General features: G+C 36.2%; 1 protein-coding gene across 1 annotated transcript in view; it reads left to right on the plus strand.

Annotated features, from left to right (window-relative positions):
• Positions 1–25513, plus strand: part of asic2 (acid-sensing (proton-gated) ion channel 2) — a 160161-nt gene that overhangs the window by 92944 nt on the left and 41704 nt on the right. The window contains exon 2 of the mRNA XM_053514769.1: positions 23305–23455. Coding sequence (XP_053370744.1) covers positions 23305–23455 — 151 coding nt within the window. The remainder of the gene's footprint in view (positions 1–23304; positions 23456–25513) is intronic.

Below are 25513 nucleotides of genomic sequence, written 5' to 3' on the forward strand. Positions count from 1 at the left end.
GTCTGTTCCGTCTGACCATTGGTCTGGGGGTGGTAACCGGATGACAGACTACTGGTGGAATTGATCAGATGGCAGAAGGCCTTCCAGAACCGGCCGGTGAACTGAGGCCCCCTGTCCAAGACGATGTCCTTTGGGAACCCATGCAAGCAGACTACGTGTTCCGATATCAGCTTGGCGGCATTTTTTGCTAATGGGAGTCTGGCGAGTGCCACCAGGTGTATGGCTTTGGAGAACCGGTCAACTGTACTGTAGCCCCGGATAAAGCTTCCAGTTTCTGCGGGTCCATGGTCACACCCTGGGGCGAGATAACAAAACCCAGGAATGTGGTGGAGTGCTTGTGAAAGGCACATTTTTCCAGCTTGCAGTACAGTTGGTGAGTGAGCAATCTCTTTAGAACAGCCCGGACGTGTTGAATTTGTTCAGTGATGTGTGAGTAAATTAGAATGTCATCTAGGTAGACGAACACCCATCGGCCCAGCATGTCTCTCAGGACGTCGTTAATGAACTGCTGGAAGGCTGAGGGTGCGTTTTATCAAAATAATCTGCTAATAAAACAATAAATATACAGTAAATTCCCAACATACACACATTCGATTTACAAACTTTCAAAGATTCGAAGTTAGATTACTTGTCGGGCGAATGTTGTTACTGGCAACGTGCTCCACAAGTGCAGCACCACCTCAGGATGTCTGGAAGCAATGGTGATAAAGCTGGTACTGCTAGGAAACGCCAAGCAATAACGATGGCAACAAAAGTGAATAAAAAAGGTTAGAAAAAAAAAAGATGATTTCTGCATTGAGTTTAATTATACACAAAACAGTGTATCGCTATTTATATTCATGAGACTATAAGGGAATATAATACTTGATTGAGGGAGAATCCAACAAAACATGCTGGGCCGATGGGTGCAATATTATGTGCAATGTACAATGCATGCACTCATAAAGCCGAAGCTCAGAAACAAGTTAAAAATATATATATTTGTTTGTGCATGTTTAATCACAGAAGTTAGATCACTTGTTGGGCGTATGTTGTGACTGGCAATTTGCTCTGCAAGTGCAGCAACCTCAGGATGTCCGGAAGCAATGGTGATGAAAGTAATTAAGAGAATGGTGAAAAGTTCGGAGACATTGCTTTTACTTTTAACATGAATCGTACAACCACTGGCAGAATTCTAAAAAACACTGTACTTTAATATACGGTGTATAGCTAATTGTGTTAGTATTTTAGATGTTGAACTTATGAACTTACAAACAAGCTTTTAGAACGGAACTCGTTCGTATATAGGGAACTTTTTGCATCCCAAAAAACTTGGTAAAATGTGTCTAGAAATATCCTTATTAAGCATATATTTGTTTATTTATGATGTCATATTTCAAAAATGTAGTTCAATTTGTGTGGCAAGGTGATGTATTGGTTAGCAAAGTGGCCTTGCACCTCCAAGAACAAGGGGTTTGATTCCCACCTAAGGTCTGTGTGCATGGAGTTTGCAAGTTCTCCATGTGCTTGGTGGGTTTCCTCCAGTTTCCACCCACAGTCCAAAGACATGCAGATTATTCTAATTGGTATTTCCAAATCGCCCATAGTGTGTGAGCATGTGTGCTTGTGCCTTGTAATGGAATGGATCCTTTCTGGTCCCCTGAGATTCCCAGAACCATGTACAGTATAATGCGATTAGATAATGTGTGAGAGAGAGAGAGTTCAATTTGACTAGATTTAAGAGACAGTATCTTCACTTGCTACTGTATTATAAGATATTACTTTTTGCAAATGCCATGGACTTTTTATTTTCTGGAACAAACTGGAAATATGGAAACTCTAACACATTGTTTACAAACTGACAGCATGACCCGGTCATTCAGCCTTTCTTGAACTTTATCTCCAAGAAGCAAACAACAGTTGAATACAAATAGGGAACACCCATAGCAAGCTAACAGTCCTCCAAGTGAATGAAAAAAACAGCACAGCCCTAGATTCTGAAAGCATCTGCCATCAAAGGAAATTTGACAGAAAAGGGGAAACGTTTTTTGTCTGACCCTGCTGCTTAAAGCCAAAGCAAACTGTCCAGAAGGAGCTGTTTCTCAAAAGCCGAGCAGTTCAATCTGACTCACCATTCTGTTGGCTTTGTTCAAGTGATTCGGCATGAAAGCAACCTGAAGCCTTCCAGACTTTGATAAATCACAAGCGGATCTGTGTAGGGAAATAAAAAATATATATATTTGGAAAAAGCTAAGCCTTATTAATGAGCTACAAAGAGTGAATTGTGATGAACGGTGAAAGATCCACTAGGAAACTACTTGCTTTTGTCAGGTCAGGGTTTATACACAAAGACTCTTCTTGATTTCTTATGCATGTCTTTTGCACTTTGAATTTGGATGTTTTACTGAATGTATCAGCACTGGTGTAAAAATTTTATTTGTTATACCGACTGCACAAAATCTTCTACTTAAAAATGAATTTGAGCTGCTTGTAATAAGAGGCTAATGGTTTCAGTCGAGCAATTTAAGTCTATAGTTGGAAGATTATTAAACATCGCTTTTGATGTTAAGCAGTTTTAAGGTGCGGCAGCGGTCGATGCGAGAGTGCATAATTTGCATTACAATTTAATAACAAGTGCATATGAAAAAATTTTTCATTTTTTAGCAAACTAAGAAAATATTATTCAGATTGAATAGAAATGAAAAACGGGAATACGAAATGTAAATTCCTTCCTGAAAAACGTCCTTCCGTTTTTATCTCTGGAGAGCTCGGTAGAGGACGGTCACAGCTCCTTATAGCCTTTTGACAGTCTATGAGACAGATGTTTGACAGTAAGGTTAGTGTCAGGAGAAAATTTGGAGCATTTTCCAAAATTTTGGTTGCCCCCTCCTGACATTAACACCTCAGTATTGTTTCTTAAGCATTGTTATTGAGTCATTATTAATTTTCAATCACATTTATAAAGTCATCATCAGCTTTTATCATTTTCTTACCTCTTCGCCAGCCAAAAATCCTAGTGTTAGACATATATGGAAGCAATGGCAAAATAAATAAATCGATATTTTAAAGAAAATAGGGATGATTAAACACGATTAAAAGATGTATTACATGTTAAAGGCCATTGCACATTAGAAATTGTGAGGGTTTGCCACTAGAGGGCACTGTTTGGTTTTTGTAGTTTTTGGTTGCAGACTCAGTTTCCCAGAAAGCACCTCGGTCAGGTGATGCGGGTGCTCACCTGAACCTAGGTAGCTGATTAGATCTTCGAGTCTCGTCATTTCACCAGCCTTGGTATGTCTGTGGTCCCGTCTTGTCTTGTTTCAGTTCCATGCGTAGTTTGTTTGTACGCTCTGAGCCTCTGGTCTAAAGATACACAGCCTATGTCATGTGTGTAAAGCTACAGAGCCTATGTAACGCCATAAAGCCTGTGTTTCGCCATACAGCCTGTTGTTCGCTCTATGCTTTTAGTTATAGATTGAGTTTGTTTCTTTGTGTTCATGTTGTATGTTATTGTATTATTAAAAGACTGTATTATTAAACAACCCTTTGCGCTTATGCCTGCCCTTTGTGCCCACGGCAACAACAGCCAATAACACCCAGTTTATGACAGAAATGTTTAAATCTAAAATGTCTTTAGTTTGATCGTTACTGTTAATTTCATAACGTTTAATAACAAATTTACCGTCTAATTTTTATTTCTAAACTATATGTGGCATAGCTGTCAACTTTTCAAAAAATCTTAAATAAAATTAAGAAAATAAAAGCATTGGTTTTACTCACACATGCACACAACATCCCCAGTGCGCATACACTACACACCTCACACGCATACACCTCACCCTGCATGGCTTAGGCTTTGTTTATTCTAGGACAATAGAAAAAAAAAAGACGATTTCTGCATTGAGTTTAATTATACACAAAACAGTGTATCACTATTTATATTCATGAAAACAATTAAGGAATAAAATCCTTGATTGAGGGAGAATCCAACGAACACGCTCAATATTATGTGGAATGTATAATGCATACACTCATACTGCCGAAGCTCAGATACTAGTAAAAAAAAAAAAAACAGAAATGAACAGAATAAAAAAAAAAATATATATATATATATATATATATATATATATATATATATATATATTTAACTGTGCAATTCAACATAAAGTGACACTAGAGGTGAAAACTACTGAGGAAGGAAAGCAAAAAACAAAGGTAATAATAATAGGAATAGGCGGAAGAAGAATAACAGCATTACAACTAATAGTAATAATGATAATGAATAGAGAAAGTACATTAAAAGATAAAATTGTTCTTGATACAAAAGAAGGAGAAAGGAAAAAAAGAAAAAATAAAGAAAAGGAATATAAAGTGGGATTGTGCTGCTTGTGTGATTGTGATTCTCTCTCTTTGTTTCTGTGTCTGTTTCTGCCTGCTATGTTCCCCTAATTATGTTTATTAGCCTTTAGTGTCTTATAAATATTAAAAGTGCTACATGATTAAAATGTTAATGCCACTGTAAATATTGACATGTACAGTATTGTTCCTCTTTAAATATTACTATAACCGCCGTTGTGCACTCTTTAATAACTTGCTGCAGACTGGAAATGCATTTAAATCTTAATATATTTGATTTCATTGTTGATCTGTACAGCATTATGTATTGTAACTGTTCCACTTTTTATCCATTGCCGTGTGTGTGATTAAAGTCTTCACGCAGCTGTACATGTGTGCACATTACAGCCAGATTACGTAAATATATTTTCTCTTTTCTATTTCAATTCATACTGTATATCACGTGTACATGAAAGAGTGCAGACAGGACTATAGTACACATGTCCCATTCCTCCAGTGTCTATAGGTTGGCATATATCTGTTAACTGGATGATATGAGGTTGTTGTCATGTTAACACTTCATAATAGTCAGTTTCAGTGTCAGTAGGGACAGTACGGTTTTGTTATAAATTATTTAGGACTCGGTAGTATATATTAACCTTAAACGGCTCGCCATTGAAACGGATATTCAATTATATCGCTATTATAATATCTAACATTTCAGTATTGTATTGTGTCAAAATGTGCTGTGGAGTCGTTTTCCTGTCATTTTCATGATATCATGAATTGATACCGACTGCAACAACTTCGGAGCCGATTTCACATCCGGGAGACGTCGGCTCAGTGGAATGGCGGGTATTAACGTTTAATCAAAAGGAAAAAAAAACACACTTTCTAGATAAAGCTGCATTTGAATTGCACTGCACTGAATACAGAAACAGGTGGAGATATTTGAAGCTCTAAAGTGAATGACATTAGGTTCAGTGCTGGAACTGATTTCATTTTTATTTTTCTATTTTTTTATTTGTAAACTGTGTTAGGCCACCAACAAATGTAGCCTGAAGGGAGCCGCATGCAAATATGGTGGATGGCAATTACAACTCTGTCAGTCCAACTCTCTTCAAATAAAGCATGTTTTTTTTTTTTTATCTGTAAACAATCCTCCAACCTTACTATATATATATATATATATATATATATATATATATATATATATATATATATACAGATATATATATAGTTATATATTCAGTTATATAGTTTATATATTACTATACCTATAAATGTATTGGTTTAAAAATAAGTGTTTTTATAATTTAAATCTGTAGATTTAACAACAAAAAAGTATCAAATAATTTTTTTTGCTAAATTGTAGTTTTGATATATTAATATTATATATATAATATAATATATAGGCTAGTATTATAAATAATAAATTAAAAACAGCAAAACTATTTTAAAAAATCTGATAGTTTTTTCTACAGATTCAAATTATAATATTATTGTTTTAAAACTAATACAATTGACACTTTTTAATATTTTTAAACAATAAATCTTGACAATTTATAAAAAGCATTATTTAAAAAATTATTTTAATAACTCTAAGGCGTAATACAGTCATTAAAACATAGAAAATGCTCTGAGCTCTAAGGTTTAACTCACAAATAGAATGGGGATATTTCTGTTACCGCACATTTTGTGTGTGTGTGTGTGTGTGTGTGTGTGTGTGAACGAGAGAGGGAAAGGGAGCCTACATGACAGGGCCTGTAAGACCTTGACAGTTAACATGTAATTGCTGTGACATTGTTTGACAAAGACTGAGGGAATAAAACCCGAGTAACTACTTGTATTAATGAATTAGTATTGTCGGTGATGGAAGTAGGTGGCATAGTAACGCAGTGGGTCGATCATGAGCTTATGTGTTCTCTTTGTGTGGGTTTGCTCTTGGTTCTACAGTGTCCTCCCACTTCCTAAGAACATTGTGGTAGGTGGATTAGCTGAGCTCATAGTAAATGGACTTTGGTGTATTTCCACCTCGCTCCCAGTGCTCCCACAATAGTCTTCAGATATGCCACGACCTTGACCAGTGCTTACTGTAGATGAATAATAATAATGGTCCAGTGTATTTATATGTCTCATACTGTACATCACTAACTATAGTCTAAAACTCTGTGCAATAATAAACCTGATCAAAGTGCAATTTTGCAAATGCAAATTAGTATTATTAATTTATTTTATTTATTTATTTTTTTCATTTTTTTGAGTGAGTGAGTAAAACGCCACACTGTTTTGACACTGAAATGGATGGATTTGTAACGTAGCCCTGCTCTGTAAAAAGCAGTTCGATGTTTGGCAGAGAGATAAGTGTGGTAGGAGGAAAGCAAGCGGCTCAGCTTCCCACACGCTAAGAGAGAAGAACAGAGACAATGATGAAGGTCTCACTATTTAGCACAGAAAAAAAAAATCACTATAATAGCTACAATCTTTCAGCCTGGCTCGATGTACAATGCTGCAAGGGAGTGAAAAACAGCTCACAGATTACACGCTCGCTAGGAAGGAACAACTTGCTTACTGCAGGACTTACGGAAAAAAAGCATAGTACTTGTTCAGAAACATGGATATGCAAATAAATCAATATTCAAACAACGTAAGACCACCTCTAGTTGCAGGGAAGGTAAAATAAGGGAAGGTGCTACTGTATGTAAACTCAACGTCTCTTCTCTCATTACCGAGCAGTTCTTTTACTCACTGCGGGTCATGGCAATTATTCCATATTCCACATTTAAATGTCAGCGAGCATTTAAGTTCAGAGAGGGTAGAAACACTGAGACACACTCTCACCACTTCCTGAACACTTTAATTTGCTATGAGATCATAATGTCGCGCCTTGACTTGGTAAGTAAGGCATGGAAATTAGATCATTAAGAGGTGGAAATGAGATAATTAAGTAATGGCCATGACATGGCAGCACAAGGGATCTAGATAATTAAGAATATTTATAACACGTTCATAGTAATAAATAGTATTTCGTCCTCAGACTCCAGAATACCGGGTGAAAGTAAAATGCTCAAATGGATAATGCAAGATTAGTCAAGGAACAGGATTAGGATGCATTAGAGCACACAAGAGGGGGTTGAGAGGAGATTTCTGAATTTCAATATATTTTAAAATGCCAAATAGTGGCTTATGCAAAATACTGGCTTATTGTGAAGGAGTTGCTATAAATGTTATGGTAAATTCAAAAGCAAAAAAAAAAAAAAAGGCTATAACCAGAACATCATGGACATTGCCCCCGGACTGGTGTGCATGTGTATGCAAGGAACACATTTTGGGCTAGACATTCACTGTTCTCCTGTTTTAGTTTAAAGTTTAAATACACACTTAATTATTAATTATTAAATACTTATTGCTATAAAAAAAATTAGTCATAGTTAAAAAAAAGTGGCCAATGAGTTAAACAAATATACAAGAATACATCATATTAAGAAATCAGTTATGCATGACTGTGTTAATTGGAAAGGTATTTTGTGGGCGTTACATATATTTGTGGGCGTATATATTTACAAAGGCCGTTCAAGTCCAACTGGACTTGTAATTAACTTTTTCATGAAGAAAGGCATAAAACCGATTGACATTTACACAAGACGTCAAGCATAGTACAGTGATGAGCCTCTTAGCTGCAGTAAAACATTTAATTGGTGCATACATTTTAAAGCAGGTCGTAAGTCCGTAAGTCCCAGCCGAGGTGGCTCAGGGCCCACTGCAGTCGTTCCCGTGAACATTTAGCAAGTAGAATGTCTGATCCTTGAAAATCGACAACTTGTTGAAAACTTGCAGAAGAGACGCATTTGTTTGTAGGAACTGTACACCCAATCATTCACCAACACCACTTGCACATTACAGGATCTCACCTGGGAGGTATTGCCACACCCCTTATACAGTCCTGTCCTCACTTCAAGCAATTTCCACATGTTTGGTCCATTAAAGGAGTTCCCGGGAGGCCAGTGTATTAGGAAGGAAGGCAGTCTGATTATGGTCCTGGCATACTGAGAAAACTTTGTAGATGGACAGAGGGACAGAGAGACAGATAGATAGATAGATAGATAGACAGATAGATAGATAGATAGATAGATAGATAGATAGATAGATAGATAGATAGATAGACAGATAGATACTTTATTGATCCCATAAAGTGATCAAAGGGATTTCATATGTGTACCTTGACATTATGCAAGCACTGGGATAAGTGCATTAGTGTTATATAGCGAAATAAGTGCTTTCAGGAACTCATTATAGAGCATAATGCCTGCAGGTATAAACATCCTCCCATAATGTTCATTAATGCAATAGATTAAATAAACCATTTACAAAATGACCAAAGGCCAGCCCATCTGGTCCGATTCCACAGAAAAGCCAGTACATTACAAATAGCCAGGAAAAGTTGATGCTGGCTCTGGCTACAGAACACTCAGCGTACTACACCTTCCTGTATATGGGGCTTAGCAAGCAAAGACCGCCAACATTTTCTTCCTTATGATTTGTCAGCTTTGTTATTAGCACCAATAAACCTGCCTTTGAATAAAATGAATATATAAATTCATCATTAATTTATAATTTATTTTTAGTAAATCACATGTGCAGTTCAATAGGCACAAGGCCAGATCAATTTAGACTGATTGGGATGCCAGTCAATTAGTCCACTGCAAGTCACCATTCACACCCAGTGCCAATGTACCATAGGCTGTGCATGTTTTTCATCAGTAAGCAGAAACTGGAGAATTCATCTAGTAGAACATTCATCTAGTCTACATGGACACAGGAAGAACATGTGGATCCCCAAACAGAGGTTAACCCAAGGTCAGAACTGAACCAGAGACCAATGAGCTGTAGGTTGGTATCACTCCTCACTGAGCCATTATACAATACTTCATAGCATCCGTTCATATTCATGTTCTTCCATCCATATATTTGATTCAATGTCAAGTCCCTCTTCACTTTTGATTCTTTTACTGTTGCCCCCGTTTAAGATTATTTCACTTGTCTTGACTCTGGATGGTCTCTCTGTAGGTTGCCAGACAGAATAGTCCTTTAATGGAAATCAATTCCGTGTAACAATAACAGAATGCATCAGTGCTACACGATAAAGCACTTATGCACCAGTTCCACTTGTCCTTTCACACTCATGAAAGCACTTGACTAGCTAGCTGTTGCTGCTCCCAGTTTTTAATTTGCATGTCATTCCCTCGCCTACACACCCGAGGCTGTAAAGAGAACTGTTTCGGTACCTGCTGCTGTAATGGGAACACATTATAACAGGTGTCTAAATGCTTTCCAGAGTAATGGGCTTTATCTTAGACTTAAAAAATTGGATTTTTTTTTTTTTTTGTGTAGAACTGACTTAAAATTATTCCTTTGAAGTAAGGACTGAATAGAGATTATATATTAAGGTTTAAAAGAAAAAAAAGATTAGGTCTGAGATGAATAATAGCCATCAGGACAACGAGATGTCTGTCCTACATATTTAATATAACACCTGTACAAAAGGTGTCATGGATCAAATTCTAGCTGTGACACTGGCCATTCTTTGGCCCAGAGTTTGAAACAAAGCAACTGGGTGAGATTAGATGAAAGCAAGGCTTTTCTGTGTCCTTCCCTAAGAGATCTACAGCCGCGCAGTCATGTAGTAGGGAACGTGACTAGCATACTGAGCACTTTCATGCATACTTCAAAGAAAACGACTAAAAATCTTACACTACTCAGTTGAAAAAGTGACATCAACAGGTATCCTTTATGGATTGTTAACCACATTGTAACTGTGAACAAAATTCAAACTTTTTTTTACTTCTTAATTTAAACCTGTACTTTTACATAAGCGTTATGCTGTCACTAACTAAGCTACACCCCATGTGGAAAGGACAAGAAAAAACAATACCACCAGTCCAAACAGTCCAAGCAAAGATGGTTAAAACACCATTGGTTGGTTAAAAAGTGATTGAACGGTTACCTTGGCAATGGATGGATCTTGCTCACTTCTTTGGCTAACTAGCTAACATATTGAGCAAAAAAAATGTAAACTCCTATGTTGTTGGTTTAAGTTTAACACCAATACCAATGTTGTTTTTATAACAAGAAAATTATATTTATTTTTTTCAATTGTCTTTCAATTATATTTTAATTATAAAGTTGGAGTGTGGTGGCTCAGGTGGCTAAGGCTCGAGGTTGTTCCCCAGTGATAAAGTAGATGTGATAAAGTTCCTTAAGTGCACATTGAATCCATAACAGTTTGCTTGCTGCAGACCACTTAACAACTGATGCCATCCCTTTCCTCCTTCATACATCACTTACTCACCTTATAAAATGTTCTTTGTTGACTACAGTTCAGTTTTTAACACTGTAATTTCCTCCACACTCACCACCAAGCTGGAGCACCTGGAACTAAGCCTGTCTCCAGTTTCCTAACTGGCAGACCACAAGCAGTGAGGATTGGCAGACATATTTCAACCTCCCTCACCCTCAGCATTGGAGCCCCTGTTCTGAGCCCCCTGCTATAATCATTGTACACATACAGTATGGCTAAGTGGCCACTACCAACCCACCACCATCATCAGGTTTGCTGATAACACCGTCGTGGTGGGCCTGATCTCTGACAACAATGAGGCGGCATACCTGGAGGAGATTAGAAACTTAGAGAAGAGGAACTACCAGATGATCAGCGAGAGCCTAGTGGAGAGGTTGGACAGCTTCAGATACCTCGGTGTTCACATCAAACAGGCTTTTTTGGACTGCCCTCTAAGGTGCTTAGGAACCTTTACTTCTGCATCACAAAGAGGATCCTGATGGGAAACATTGCAATCTGGTTTGGGAACAGCACTATGCAAGACAGATCAGCTCTACAGAGGGTGGTGTGATCAGCTAAGTGCATCATCCGTACCAAGCTCCCTGACCTACACTCAATTTACAGAAAGTGGTACTGGACCAAGGCCAGGAAGATGAAGGACCTCAGCGATCCCAACAATGGACTGTTCTCTTTGTTGCGGTCAGGAAAGCACCTCCGTTCCCTGAAGGCCAACACAAAGAGACCGAGGAGAAGCTTCTATTTTCTGGCTGTATGGGCTCCCGACCAAAACTCAACATGGGTTTGGAGATTGGACTTGCCATGTTTCCCTCACACATGTGTCGGGGCACACCAAAAACCAACCACACTGAATATTTAGAAGATCTATTTGCACATAAATCGGGACTAACTATTGCACTTTAAAGATGGACAATATCACTGGTGCTCATAATTTTATTTTAAATTCCTTGACCACTGCTGCTGTTTGCACATTGTACACATTGTACATTCCATATACTGTACATATACTGTATAGTTTATTCATACAGTTTATACTCCTTACATTTTTATATATTTTTATTTAATCCTTTATTTTATAGTAACAAAATTACTACATATTGTAAATTTTATATTTAGCAGTATCTTCTATTGGCATTTGCCTTTCTCTTTTTTTATTTTAATTTTTTAGGTTACAAACAGCCATGTAAGCATTTCATGGCATTTCATAGTGTGTATATTTGTGTATGTGACAAATAAAATTTTAACTTGCTTTGAGGATCTGAGGATCTGGGTTCCATGGTTGGGTAGTATGGGGATTGAGCCTGTTGGTGGGTTCCCACACCCCATAGTACCCAGCCACTTCATTCATTGGCAGTCCCAAGCAAGGTTGTAAAAGTGGGAGAGGTGCGTCAGAAAGGGCATCCTGGATAAAATCAGTGCCAAGTTGTGCGCTGATGGGATGGTCCTCTGTGGCAACACCTCGATAGGAGCAGCCGAAAGAAAAGTTACTATAATTATAAAGTTATAGGACTTATTTTAAACATATTGTGTAGCCACAAGCTAATTAAGCTACTGAAGTAGCGAAAAGAGATTAACATTGCTACTGACCATTTGTCTAATTAATGGGAAAATATTGTCCTACCAATCTTTACAAGATTTGCACATTCATGTTACACTGTAAAAAACTACCTATAGAATCTACCCAAAAAATGTGAGGTAACAATTTGCATTAAGTTTGTTTGGGTACATTTCACCCCATATTTTTCATAAAAAGTACCTAAATAAATTAGCTATAACATGCCAATTGAAATTAGATAAAGTCTACTCATTGCATCACATAATGAATTACTTATTAAAATTAAGTAACATTATGTTTATGCAATGAGTGGGCTTTACCTATTTTAAATTGGCATGTTATAGCTAATTTATTTTGGTACTTTTTATGAAAAATATGGGGTGAGATGTACCCAAACAAACTTAATGCAAATTGTTACCTCACATTTTTTGGGTAGATTCTATAGGTAGTTTATGACTAACTAGCCAAAGTTTAACTTCATTTAAAAAGTTCACCCGACACAGTATCATGATTATATATATATATATATATATATATATATATATATATATATATATATATATATATATATTTTATTAAATAATCAAATAACAAAGAAACGAGGTACAAAACTATCTTTTATAAAAATAGCAGAACAAGAGAATAACACTGAATAACCGTACTTAGACTTGTGTGACTGTCCCCAACATAAAGCAAGGAAGCACTCTATCCCATTCAGTGTGGAGTTTAACTAAGTTTACCAGTCAAAGGCAGACAAATGCACCTCATGCAGACAAATGAGTCCAATTCGTAAAGACAGGAAAGTCCAAATCCTACGGACAGACACATGCACACTTATATTACAATTTGAAATGTTTATACTTCATTTAACATAGGATTATAACAATTCTTTATTATTAACACATATATGGCATTGATCTAATCATAGCTCATAAAAGCACATCTTAAAGTCAGTTATATCCATGTTACAAAAGGAAAATGTTGTGTGACTGTCCTAATTTTAAGTAGTTTGTATTAAACTTTTTCATTTTAATGAAGAAATAGATTAAAGATATAATTTAGAAAACAAGTGTTCTAGATTTCAACACTATGTTAAACTCAATATCAACAGCAGCACTGTTAGCATCATATACTGGACAATTGTATGCTTGAAAAAAATGCAAGCTTGCTAAAGTAAAAATGTAACTACAATTAAGTTAATATGTCTATAATTTTTCCAACAAAAAAATAACATTTGTTTGAGTGACAAACATTTCTTAAACACAACTTTAATATCAGGCAAGTGCATATTTTAAATGCTGTAGCTAAAGCTTAACTTCAAACTTCTTGTTTTACCAGCAAAAAAACACAAATACTTATATTTAAACGTTAGCTTTCTGTAATTAAAGTTATTTCTATCTTTTTCGTTAACTTTATCTGTTAGACTTTGGCTAAGGCAGTCACTAGCTAGCTAAGAGTTGACTATCTTACTAGCTAATGTTTCGGTAACTTAAAACAGTTTGTGCTTTATTACTTTACAGGCATAAAATACGAGTCAATATTATATTCCCGGTAAAACGTTTGAAAACGTGTTTTTCTTTTCCGTACCACTTATACCTAACTAATGCGGGGAAAAATACTTTTTCTCCTGTACATTACCCATTAGCTAAGCTAGCTTGTTATGACAAATGTTCGCCTAAAGAAAGCTACAAATGTGAACTCCTCATCAAACATACAACAATGACCACAAATCTTATGAGAGATAAGAATAAATGTTACCCTTTGCTTTCATGATATGATAAATAGACAGCATGTTACAAACATATCTTACCTTCAGCCCAGAAGCTTGACAAATGAACATGTGCCTCAAATAGCTCATGCTTACAACAGATCCAATGTTTTGGGGTATATATTACAATGTTTTTTTTAGGTTGCAGTTATTACTATAAATAATTAGGTAGTGTGGGTAAATTTTACTCATTATTATATAATTAAACTTGATGACGAAAATAATAGGTAAATGGTAGACTATTTGCAAGGGTAGTATTGTTTATGCAAGTACTTGCATTTTTGCTTAATTATTATGCATCTTTCCGCCAACTGATTTAAAAACAAAAAAACAGAATTCAGTCAATTTCAGCTGATAAAAAATGGCATGACCAGCAGTGACAGAGAATCTACCTGCAGTGATGACTGTGTAATTCGCTATTTTTGCTTCGCATTGGCACCAGCGTGTCAGAAGAAAAGCTTTTTCTTCTCACTAATCTACCATAGTCCTGATTGATTACATGCAGTGGTGATGTAATGTAGGATAATAACTTCCACAGCGATAATTAGAGTTTAAACTCAGCCGTCTTAGACCTCTGACATGAAGATGACATGAGCACTTGGTTAAGGAGAGGAGTCAAGAAAATTTCAGGACGCTCATGGAACTGCCCTTGGGGTCAGCTTGCTTCATTTTTATTCAGCAGCATCCAAGACAATGGCATATCATACAAAAGTCTAAAACAACAGAAGTACAAGTTAACCATATCTATGAGTGAATAAAAAAAAAGAAAAAAGACATACAGTAGCATCCAAGCCACTTAGCCACCATTACTCCCATCCCCAGAACTTTGTCTCCTGACCACAAAGTGATATGGCATCATCAGGTTCCAAACTTGCAATTTCCTCAGGGTAAGGCAAATACTTTTAATTACATCACTTGGGAACCCTGGATAGGCAGACCTTTAAAGTTTTCATTGCAATGGATCTCACTCTATTAAGTGGAATTCGCTGTAAACCATCCCAAATGCAAATACCATCTGCCAGAATTAATTGTACAGGGTACAGATGAAGATAGTGAATAATTGATTCGCACATTTCAATGATTTCAGAGGCATTGAAAGTGCTTATTATTCTGTGTAGGTGTTCTTGCTAGCATGCCAAATTAATGTGCCAAATTAGAATTAGTATTATCACTTTGAACTGGAGATAAAATTACTGCGAGAAATCTTTATTGCCAGGAGGCAACAGACAAAGAACGTGCATCGTGGGGCTTGATTAACAGTCTGGATATCAACTTAATCCAAATTAGGTCAAATCCAATTTAGATCTCAAGAATTACAACCTTTTAAATATAAAAAGAATGTGTGCTAACTAGAGTTGGAGGAAAGAAATTCAGTGGATCTACTTTGGAGCTCAAGAGCCGAATGCCCTGGAGCAGTGATTTTGGCATAAAAAAATAAAAAATCATGATTGTTCTTAACAAAACTACTTTAGATATTCAAAAAATACAAAAACAACAAGGATTTAATTAGTGATTGAGTAAGTTTATAGAGTTTTTGAATACGTGATTACCAATTGTGTAACAGCGGACAGCAGAAGTAACGTTACCCGACGTTAAGAAATTGTGTTTTTTCGTTGATAATTACATTTCAAGGTGAATTTCAGAAATAACATAATAGCAACAGCAAAAATTATTTCAATCAAATGTGGAACGTTCAATCAAATCAGAGCTGCTCATCACAAAGAAAGGTTTGTAGAGAAACTTTTAAAGACCAGTCTAAAACAGGACTCTCCTGTGTGATGCCTCCAGATGGAGTTAAAGCTCCAAGCCTACCAAAGTTCACACCAGATGTAATTTACATCCTTATGTATTAAACAGCATTTAAGGTGAGTGGTGGCTCAGGCAAATCAGGATCTAGGTTGTTGATTTGGGGTAGTATGGGATTTGAGCCCCACCTTCAGTGGTTGCCAGACCCCATGCTACCCAGCCACTGCATGCAATGCCGGTCCCAAGGCCGGTTAGAAAAGTGGGTGGGTTGTGTTAGGAAGGGCATTCGCTGTAAAACCTGTGCCAAGTTGTGTGCGGATCGGATGGTCCACTGTTGAGACGCCTCTATAGGAGCAGCTGAAGGACCTATAAAGACATGCTGTAAAACTTGTGCCAAGTGGTGAAGAGTTTATTCTTCATTCAGCCCAACTAATTAATAATTTTCACATGCTTTTGTGTCAATTCTGCAAATACTTTGTTAAAGAAGTTTTGGTTGGGGTTATCAAGGTAATTAGCCAATACTTTTTGACCGTCTATAGCCTCGCTGACCTCTAAACAAATTCAATCCAAAGCACAACAAAACACAAAGAGGCACGTAACGTTTGCTCGTGTAGTCGGCAAAATAAAGTCAGAGATCATAAAATTATTCTACAAGCCTAAACAGGTAGTTACTGTATACAACCTGATTCATTATCCTTTGTTAAATATATTGTTGAAAGTTATACAAAAAAGAAAAAAAAAAACACATTGACTTTACATTATACCAATAAAAAAACGGTTTCCATCATTATTATTAGCCACGAGTGCTTGTCATAGTTTGTCTTATGTATTTTCTTTAATAATGCATGATTCTACGCATGAGTTACAGAACCCTAATATTAATATCACACTCTACGTGTTTACAATCATGGTATTTAGCTTGAAAAGCCCTGACACTGAATCTATCTAAAAGCTTTCGAGTAGAATTAATTTGTGTAGCTCTGTCTAGAATAGAAACAGGGACTGAAAGGTAAATCCTACCTTTGGCACCAATGCTTCCTTATAGTGCTATGTAATGTGCAGATTTTAAACAAACATCATATAAAACTGTCTTCCCAATACGACAGTGACTTATATACTTGTGCCTCTGTAGTCATAAAGATTGATCATGACTGTCATCCCTTTTCCGAGGATTAGGTTCTATCTACTGTATAGAATCGGTTTTCAACAGTACAGTAGTTCTGGAGGACCACCTGTCTTGCACATCTTAGTGTTTCGTCAGCTCCCAGCACAGCTGATTTAACTTATCAGTCAATTAACAGCCATACAGGGAAAACAGGAACAACCTGAAGAATAATGGAAGCTTTTGTAGTTGAGGGAGAGCAGCTGTAAACCTTTTAATAAAACTGTCCATGATTGTTACTGATATGACCAATATAACACTTACCAATAAGCACCAAGGAACTCGGGCTAAATCCAAAATCTGTTGCTCTGAACAAAATAACAATCTCTATTAGCAGTTGTTATTTTGTCAGGTCTGAAATGACCTATGAACATAAAAATCTATAATAAAAAAAACAACTCTTTTCATGACCTGGAGAAGGTTTTGTAGTGTACAATATGTATTTGAGGAGTTCTTTGATGAGAACAAGGAAATCTCTGCGAGTGTACGGTGAGAACAAGGAATAACCACCAATCCTGTGGTTTCGTGATCGGCAGGAATGAGGAGCACTTGTATGGGAATTAGTAGAGGGAATGAGTGTTCAATGATTGGCCCTCGACTTTGAGAAGAGCTTGGCGAGAGCGACGCAAGCGAGGCATAAGAGAACAAAGCTGGCGCAGCATGTGCCCCGCAGCCCCTAGCGGGAGTTCTCGCCAACGCTCTTCTCGATCTCGCCAACTCTCTCTTGGATTGTGTAGATGACTCACCAACACTCTCCTTGTCCTCCTCACATTTACCAGTACTCTAGCCAAATAGAAAATGCATTCTTATTGAACTTGTAGGACTTCTCTACAATTATTCCTTGGACCAGTGGAGCCCAGTGACTTTGGAAAGTGCCCAGGAGTGCCTTAGAAGTGAGACTATGAGTGCTATGAAAAAGATTTTTATGTTTTTCTTTCCTCATAGAAAGAATAGACATGTCCAATTGATATTGCTGAGATTGGTGAGATTGAAGAGAGGTTTAGGGAGTTTAAAGAGAGCCTTATGAGAGCCTAGGAGTTCCAGGAAATGTCAGGGCGAATGCCAATTTTCTGGCCAAAATCACTCTTGGTGAGATTTTTTATTAGACTCCTGTATGTATGAAAGATGCTTTAGCCATGTATAAGCTTGTAAGCTGAGGACAGTATTAATGCTGCCAGGTTGTTGTTGTACAGAAGGGTTATAGAAGTATCCTGGCCATCCCAGGATCTTCCCTTTGACTCTATTTATCAGTCCTTCACATTTCATTTCCATGAGTTTTTCGACACAAAAACATTGCAAGAACTGTGAAACTTTTACTTTTCCCATCTCCAGTGCTATTGAAAAATGTTTTGGACAGTCACATTTAATGGTTATCTGTGGGATTTCCCCAACAATTACATAATCCTTAAAATGCGGAACATGCATTTAATCGCATTGAAAGGAGGAGCCATTGATGTGTGTCTATGGTGATGGGAAAAGGTTTTGTTTAAGAGTCATTAATTCCTAGTATCATATCAGATACAGTACAAAATGTCAACCACAACTGAAACCCTCCAAGGTATAAAAGATATAAATGTTCCACAGTGCATTTTCCTTTTTTAAGAAGAAATTTAGTGTTTAGTTTGTGTCTGTGTGTGTTTTTTTTAAACAAAATCTTAATGTTTCTCAGAAAGAAAAGCATTTGTTTACAAGTTTTGGCAATTCTCTAGGCGAGTGTTTTTTAAAGCCTGACACAGTAAAAAAAAAAAAAAAATGCACACATACTGTAGTAAAAGCAAACATACTGTAGCAAACCAGTGGATTTAACCTCCCAAGGTGTCCTTGTTGTGATAATAGCATTAAGGAAAGAGTCCCTGATCCATGCACTTCAGTCGTACATCATTAAAGCACCACAAACATTTATAAAACCTGACGCACAGACTATTAGGCTTGGGTGATTTTTTCATTATTCTGCTCCTGGCAGCCTGTGTCAACTCAGAGACTGTCAGGGTCTTCAGTCTTTCAGGAAGTTGTGGCAGGAGATGAAGAATCTCACCAGTTGCCACTAAGTCACGGCTCTCTTCAAAACAAGAAACTCTTTAATATACAGCCATTACAAATGACCAGATTTCATGTAGCTGTCAAATGCCCATCTTTCAAGTCTGAAAGTTGGTACCAGATGCATCTATATCATCCAGTTATAAGACACATGCTCTAACAAGTGTCCCCTTTACTGTTTCTTTTTATAGCTTTTTTGTAGATTTTGAAGATATGTTCTAATGGTGCCTCGTGTAATGGCTTACTGAGCTCATATTCCACCACTGACATCATGCTGGTTAACTAGCTTTCTGCTTTTCTCAAGTTGTTAGTCTTTTACATCTATTCCTGATGCAACCCTCCCATTTTATTCGAGCTTGGGACTGGTACTGCATACAATGGCTTGGGTGGGAATCGAATCCAGGCCTGAACCTTCAATTTGAGGGTGGACTACAGAAGAAATGTTTTGTGTTTGTCAATATTAAGCGAACGATTCTTTTTTTTATTGATCAAAGCTTGACAGTGCAGGTTGGATTTTCTGGAAATGGTATTCCTGGCAGCTCCAAACAGCCTGCCGATGTTTGCTTGTCAGCCTAAAACATTTTGACAGATGGACTGAAGTGTATTAAAAAGCAATGAGATTACTGCATGTTGAAAAATGATGTATTTGTCTTTTCTAAAAGTTAATTAAAATGATTTCTGCAGCCAGACTGGGGATCATTTTCGACTCACCCTAGATTTCTGGTTGTCATAACAGTAAATTTTTTTTTTACTATTTTTTTTTTATAGTGTTATGTTTCTTTTGTCCTTGAGTATAAGTTGTGTTTATATTGAATAAGCATAAATCAGTGAAGTGAAACGTCTTTCTGGACACATACAGGCCAATGGTAGGAAAGAATGAGAGACTGAATACTTTCAGCAATATTATTGCCAGACCATTAGTCTTTCAGTCTTCCATCTCTCTCTTTCTTTCTTTCTCTCCGCAGCATTTTGTAGCCACTTTTAAGAATCACTGATGCTTGAATTATTGCACTCTAAAAATTCATGTCGGTGATCTGGGCTAGAGGTTGACAGCTCTCTTCAGGCCTTGTTGATTTGTTTGCATGTGTGTGTGTCTCTCTGAATGAATTTGCTGTAGGGATTTAAAGCTGGGCAAGTCTCCATAAGGTCTCCACCGTTTGCTTTTTCAATGTTTTATCTGTGATATGAGTGTGTGTTCTGGAACTACAGTACGGTCTGTTCAACAGAGAAAAGTGAGGTGTGTATTGAGAGCAGCACAAAAGTGCAGTCGATGTGTCACAATCAAAGAGTCATTAATTAAACAATGTTTCATCTCCTGGTAATGCATCACTCTGTTTTTACAGTCATGATTATAGAGATTATAAGACATGAGCTACAATTAACTAATCGTTAATATATATTTATTTTTAAATGAACTCATCAGATTAGGTTTTGCTTAACAACCTGTATCAGTCAAACCTTTTTCATTAACTGTGTGAATGTGACGCAGTGACTTTTACTGCTTTATATTAACACTTATTATCCCACCTGTGCAAAACACTCATCAGTTGGCTAAAAAGTGTTCCCAGTGCTTTGTGATTTGAAGGTTAGAAATCTAGAATCTGCCTTTTTTTTTTTTGCTTTTGGATCAACTCTCGACTGGAAATGCTTAATAGACAAGCATACTGTGGTACAACTGGACTTGTTGTAACTACTTATTGTCCTTTTACAGATTGTCCTTTTTTTGCTATTTAACAACAAATATTTATTAAAATAACAAAAAAATGGTAATTTACATGAAATTACAAAAAAAAAAAACATGACAAAGTTCCTATTAGATCTTTGACTGTAACATGAAAGTATTTTACCATATTTAGACAGAATAAACACAAGTAAATCATTAATGATTAAGACAGTCAAGGACAGTTTTTTGAGTGTGAAGGCAAAGCTTAGAAACGGTGTGAATGCAGAGAGATGAACTTATAATTAAGTATATAATATAAGCATATAATTTTACCAGTTTTTTTTTTATAAATATTGTTGCTGCACTTTTAGTAGTACTTGCCATGTTAAATTAGTTTTCCCTTCCTTTTTGCATTATAAATAAACATAAATTAACAGTATTTTAGCTGTTATTATGTACTGTAGGTAATTTTCTGTAAACTTATGTGGATAACGTACAGTAAATACAGACTTAGTAGAGTTAAACTAAATATTAAGTATTATAATTTGTGGCCTATAGATAACTTATTTTATACTTTTTTAAATGTTTATTTTTCCCTACAGTAGTCTATTTATTTACTTACTTATTTACTTTTTCCCCTTTAGCAATGTGCTGCTTGATTTTATATAATAACTGATAAATGTTATTTATTTATTTATTTATTTATTTATTTATGTTATTTGATTGTTATTTTAATATATTTATTTGTTTTTCAAGCACGTCATGAAAACATACTGTATACTCCTTATAGTATTTTAGATGATGCAGGTTCTTAATTTTCTTTAAAACTATAAGTTTCACACTCACCACAGACCGGGGGGAGTTTTGTTCCCGTCACACTGATGGGACTTTCACTGCTGCTGGTGTTAATAATTAGTATTGACATTTAAAAAAATTATTTGTACTCTTTTAAATCTACAAAAAATGTTGGGTTGCAAATACTCCAACAGACATCAACTGTCTTCAATAAGATTAAAAATGGCTCCAATGCTGTTAGAAACTCAACTCATTATAACAGCAGTGTGCATATACTGTAACCAGCCTGCTTACGTACAGTAACACCTACAGAAATGCATAAATATCTTCAGTTCAGTTTAAATAAATTACATGGTGAGAAAAATGTTCGGTATATAAAGACAAACATCTTACAGCTGCCAGGAGATGTTTTGAAATTCAAGCATTTCCTTTATATTGCTGCTCAGTCCTGACAAGTTTCCATAAAATAAATTTTGGCCTTTTAGGTCTGCACGTTCAACTCAGCATGCCTGACCGGCCATTAATATCTGACCCTGGATTACATGTCTAAACCAACAACTGAGCTGTTGGTTTTTGAGTAGAGGTGCAGCACAAAGATGTTCTGTAAACTATTAATATTCATTTAAAATATTCAAATAAGACATTTAGTACGGAACTTGGCTAATTGTCAGAATCTACTTTAAAATAAAGATCTAGGAAACTAGGAAGCATTCTAAACTCTAAATAAAAACCTATTATGTAGCAGGAGGTAAAGGAACCAGGATTCCCAGAGAAATGCAAAGGGCTTGCAACCAAACATAACACTAGCGTATGATGGACCCTTTCTACCCTATCGCTCTAGACTCATCAGACTCATCAGACCGCGTGACCTTTTTCCCTTGTCCCAAAGTCAAATCTTTATGTTCCCTAACAAACTGAAGCCATTCGTCTGATTAATCTTAATAAGAGAGTGGTTTTCTTATAAACATACAGCTATTAAGTCCCAATTCTGTGATTTCTTATTGCATACACATCAAATTATTTGTTTCTCTTTTGTTTTCAGTTGTAATCTATATATTTTATTTATATGCTTCTTATATATCTTGCTTTTTTGTTTTGTTTTTAGATCAGTGAAGATTTTTTTTTTTTTTTTTTTTTGGTGACTGCCACATCAACATGGTACTGAATTTACTTGTCTGCCAGGCAGCTGTGGAAAACTGATAGCCTGGATACGTGTTGGGTTTTTCCCAAGCTAGTGATTTGTCTACCACTGGCAGGCAAACGGGTTTTGTACTTTAGATTTTTTTTGTCTATTTTTTCACTTCTAAGTGCAAACACTGTATCCGGCTTCTTTTTTTTTTTTTTAGATTCTTTTTCCAATTGTTTCTCTATACTTCATTACTTGTCTACAATCAACCACAAACCTCTGCCTCCTCGGGGCTTCTAATGAGAAGGACAGGGAGAGATAATGATTAGGAGCGAGAGACAGAGGGAGAGGAAGAGGATGAGAAGGTGGCATGTTTGTCCTCATGCTCCATTACTCCCTAATGGGATGGATTTGTCCTTATTCAGTCCGCTGTAAAAAGCACAGCTATCGTTTCCTTGCCCTCAGTTCGAGACTGTCTAATTTCCAAAGCAGAGTTCATTCTAGATCCAGGGGTAGTGATGGAGAAAGCGTGACCCAGGGGCAGGGTAGATTGCCTCTGCTCACTGCAATCCATTTGCAGCTTTTTGCATCATTACTGCTGCGAGCATGTAGCTTTTCCTGTCCAGCAGCACTGGAGCTAAATATAAGTCCTGCTGAGCTTGCTGATGGAATGTTTTATATATAAACATAAAAATACAAATATTTTGAGCGTAAACCTTAATGCTGCCTGAGACTTATTGTACAGCACCACTCATGTTTTTTTATCTTCTGTCTTTCTTGCAGGTTTTTACACGATATGGGAAGTGCTATATGTTCAATGCAGCTGAGGAGGGCAAGGCTTTAAGAACGACAATGAAAGGAGGAACCGGAAATGGCCTGGAGATTATGCTGGACATCCAGCAAGATGAGTACCTGCCCGTGTGGGGTGAGACAGGTAAATCACCCACACTCTTACCTGCAACCCGAAATGTTTGTCCTACTCTTCCATTTATCAGCATATTGATCAATGTAGGTAATTAAAAGAGCACTTACTGAAATATTTTTAACTTAATATTTCTATTTTTTTACATTGCAAATTAAGCTTAAAAATGGGCAAAGAACCACATTTGGTAACTTCTGCATTTTTTTGTGTGTGTAAATGTGTCTTTTTTTTTTTTTTTTTTTTTTTTAAAGAGTGCCCCATAAAGAATTATTTTTTTTTTTTTTTTTGTCTATTTAAGATAAAAATATTCCCCCAAAATCATAGATAAAGTTAAAGGCAAATATATTTGAACACAAAATGTGCAAAAAAATAAAAATAAAAAAATACAGATGTACAAAATATATATAAAGAAAGAAATAAATAATAGTAATATGATTAATGATTTATGATAAAAGCTTATCCTATTATAAATCCAACCCAACTTAAACAGCCAATGGAAAACATTTATACTTTTTAGTTTAATTTAATTTATTATAATTTAATTTTATATATTTTGAAGATGGAGTCCTTATGAAAAAAAAGTCCTTATTTCTTACCTATTTCTTGTTTTCCTTATTCTCCAGCGTTTTATAAAAACACACCATATAGTATATACATATAATATTTACATTTCTTTTATTAATAACTGGTTTCAACTTTTATGAACTCTATTGTACCATTGTCTGTGGAGGTTCTCAGTCATGTAGGTCATGGTTATCCCAAAGGTTCTGTGCAGAAACATCTGAATCTGCTTGAAGTTCTTGAAGTGCAAGAGTTTCAAGCGAGTCTAGTTGCTATTGCCAAATGCCATTAAACAGCACATAATGCATTACTCATTATTCTACAACTGTTTACATTATGTTTTGATATAGAATAAATAAAATATGCTGTACTCTGTTTGTTGCATTTGTCCATACACAAAAGGATTAACACTTTGATCTAACACTGCTAGTAATGACTCTGCATGTTGGCCTTTAGTTTGAACCTCTAATTGATTCCCAATCAAGAAATGTGTCTTCTTGTACTGTGTAGTCACCTATAAAACTGTGTCAGCAAAGACAATAGATTTGGCAGACCATGGATAAGAGCCCCTTTCAGAAGTCATGCTACGAAGACCCCCTCAACATGCCCCTTTCCACTCGCAGTTTGTAGCCACAAATTTGGCAAGCTCAGGCTATTTGAGTACAGTGAACGGTCATGTTCAAGAAATGCCGTGTTATTTTTTGGTCATAAAGGAATGGACATGGTCAGCAACAATGCTGAGGGACCGAAATGTGCCAAAAAATATTTTCAGGTTACATCTGACGAGACTCATCAGACCAGGCAATCTTTTGATGTTCAATGTTGGTGAGCCTGTTTCCTGTTCTTAGCTGACAGGAGATGTATCAGGTGTGGTCTTCTGCTGCTGTAGCGCCCATCTGCTTCAAGGTTCAATAGGTTCTGCATTCAGAGATGCTCTTTGGTATACCTCGATTGTAACGAGATCTTATTTGAGTTACTGTTACTGTACCTTTCTATCAGCTCGAACAAGTCTGGCCAATTTTCTCCTGACCTCTGACATCAACAAGGTATTTTCACCCAGAGAACTGACATTTACTGCATAATCTCTTTATTTTTAGATCATTCTTTTTATAAACCCTAGAGGTGATTGTGTGTGAAAAGCCCAGTACTGTAGATTAGCTTTTTCAGAAATAACAACCATGCCACATTCAAAGTTAGTTAAATCACCTTTCTTCCTCATTCTGTTTGAACTTCAGCAGATGGCCTTGACCATGTCTACATGCCTGAATGCACGGTCATGTGTTCCCGTCATGTGTTTAGCTGGTTAGATATTTGCGTTAATGTGCAGTTGAACAGGTGTATCTAATGAAGCAGGTGGTGAGGGTATTTTCTTATTCCATAAAGTTGCATATTTTTTTATACTTCAGCAAAAAATAAATAAAAAATCATAGTAAAATAAGTGCTTTTCCCCAATAGTGACTACAGATAAATAGCCAATCATAGCCCATCTTTTTTTTCTAGATGGTTAAT

Source organism: Clarias gariepinus, chromosome 16 (genome assembly GCF_024256425.1).
Source record: "Clarias gariepinus isolate MV-2021 ecotype Netherlands chromosome 16, CGAR_prim_01v2, whole genome shotgun sequence".
NCBI lineage: Eukaryota > Metazoa > Chordata > Actinopteri > Siluriformes > Clariidae > Clarias > Clarias gariepinus.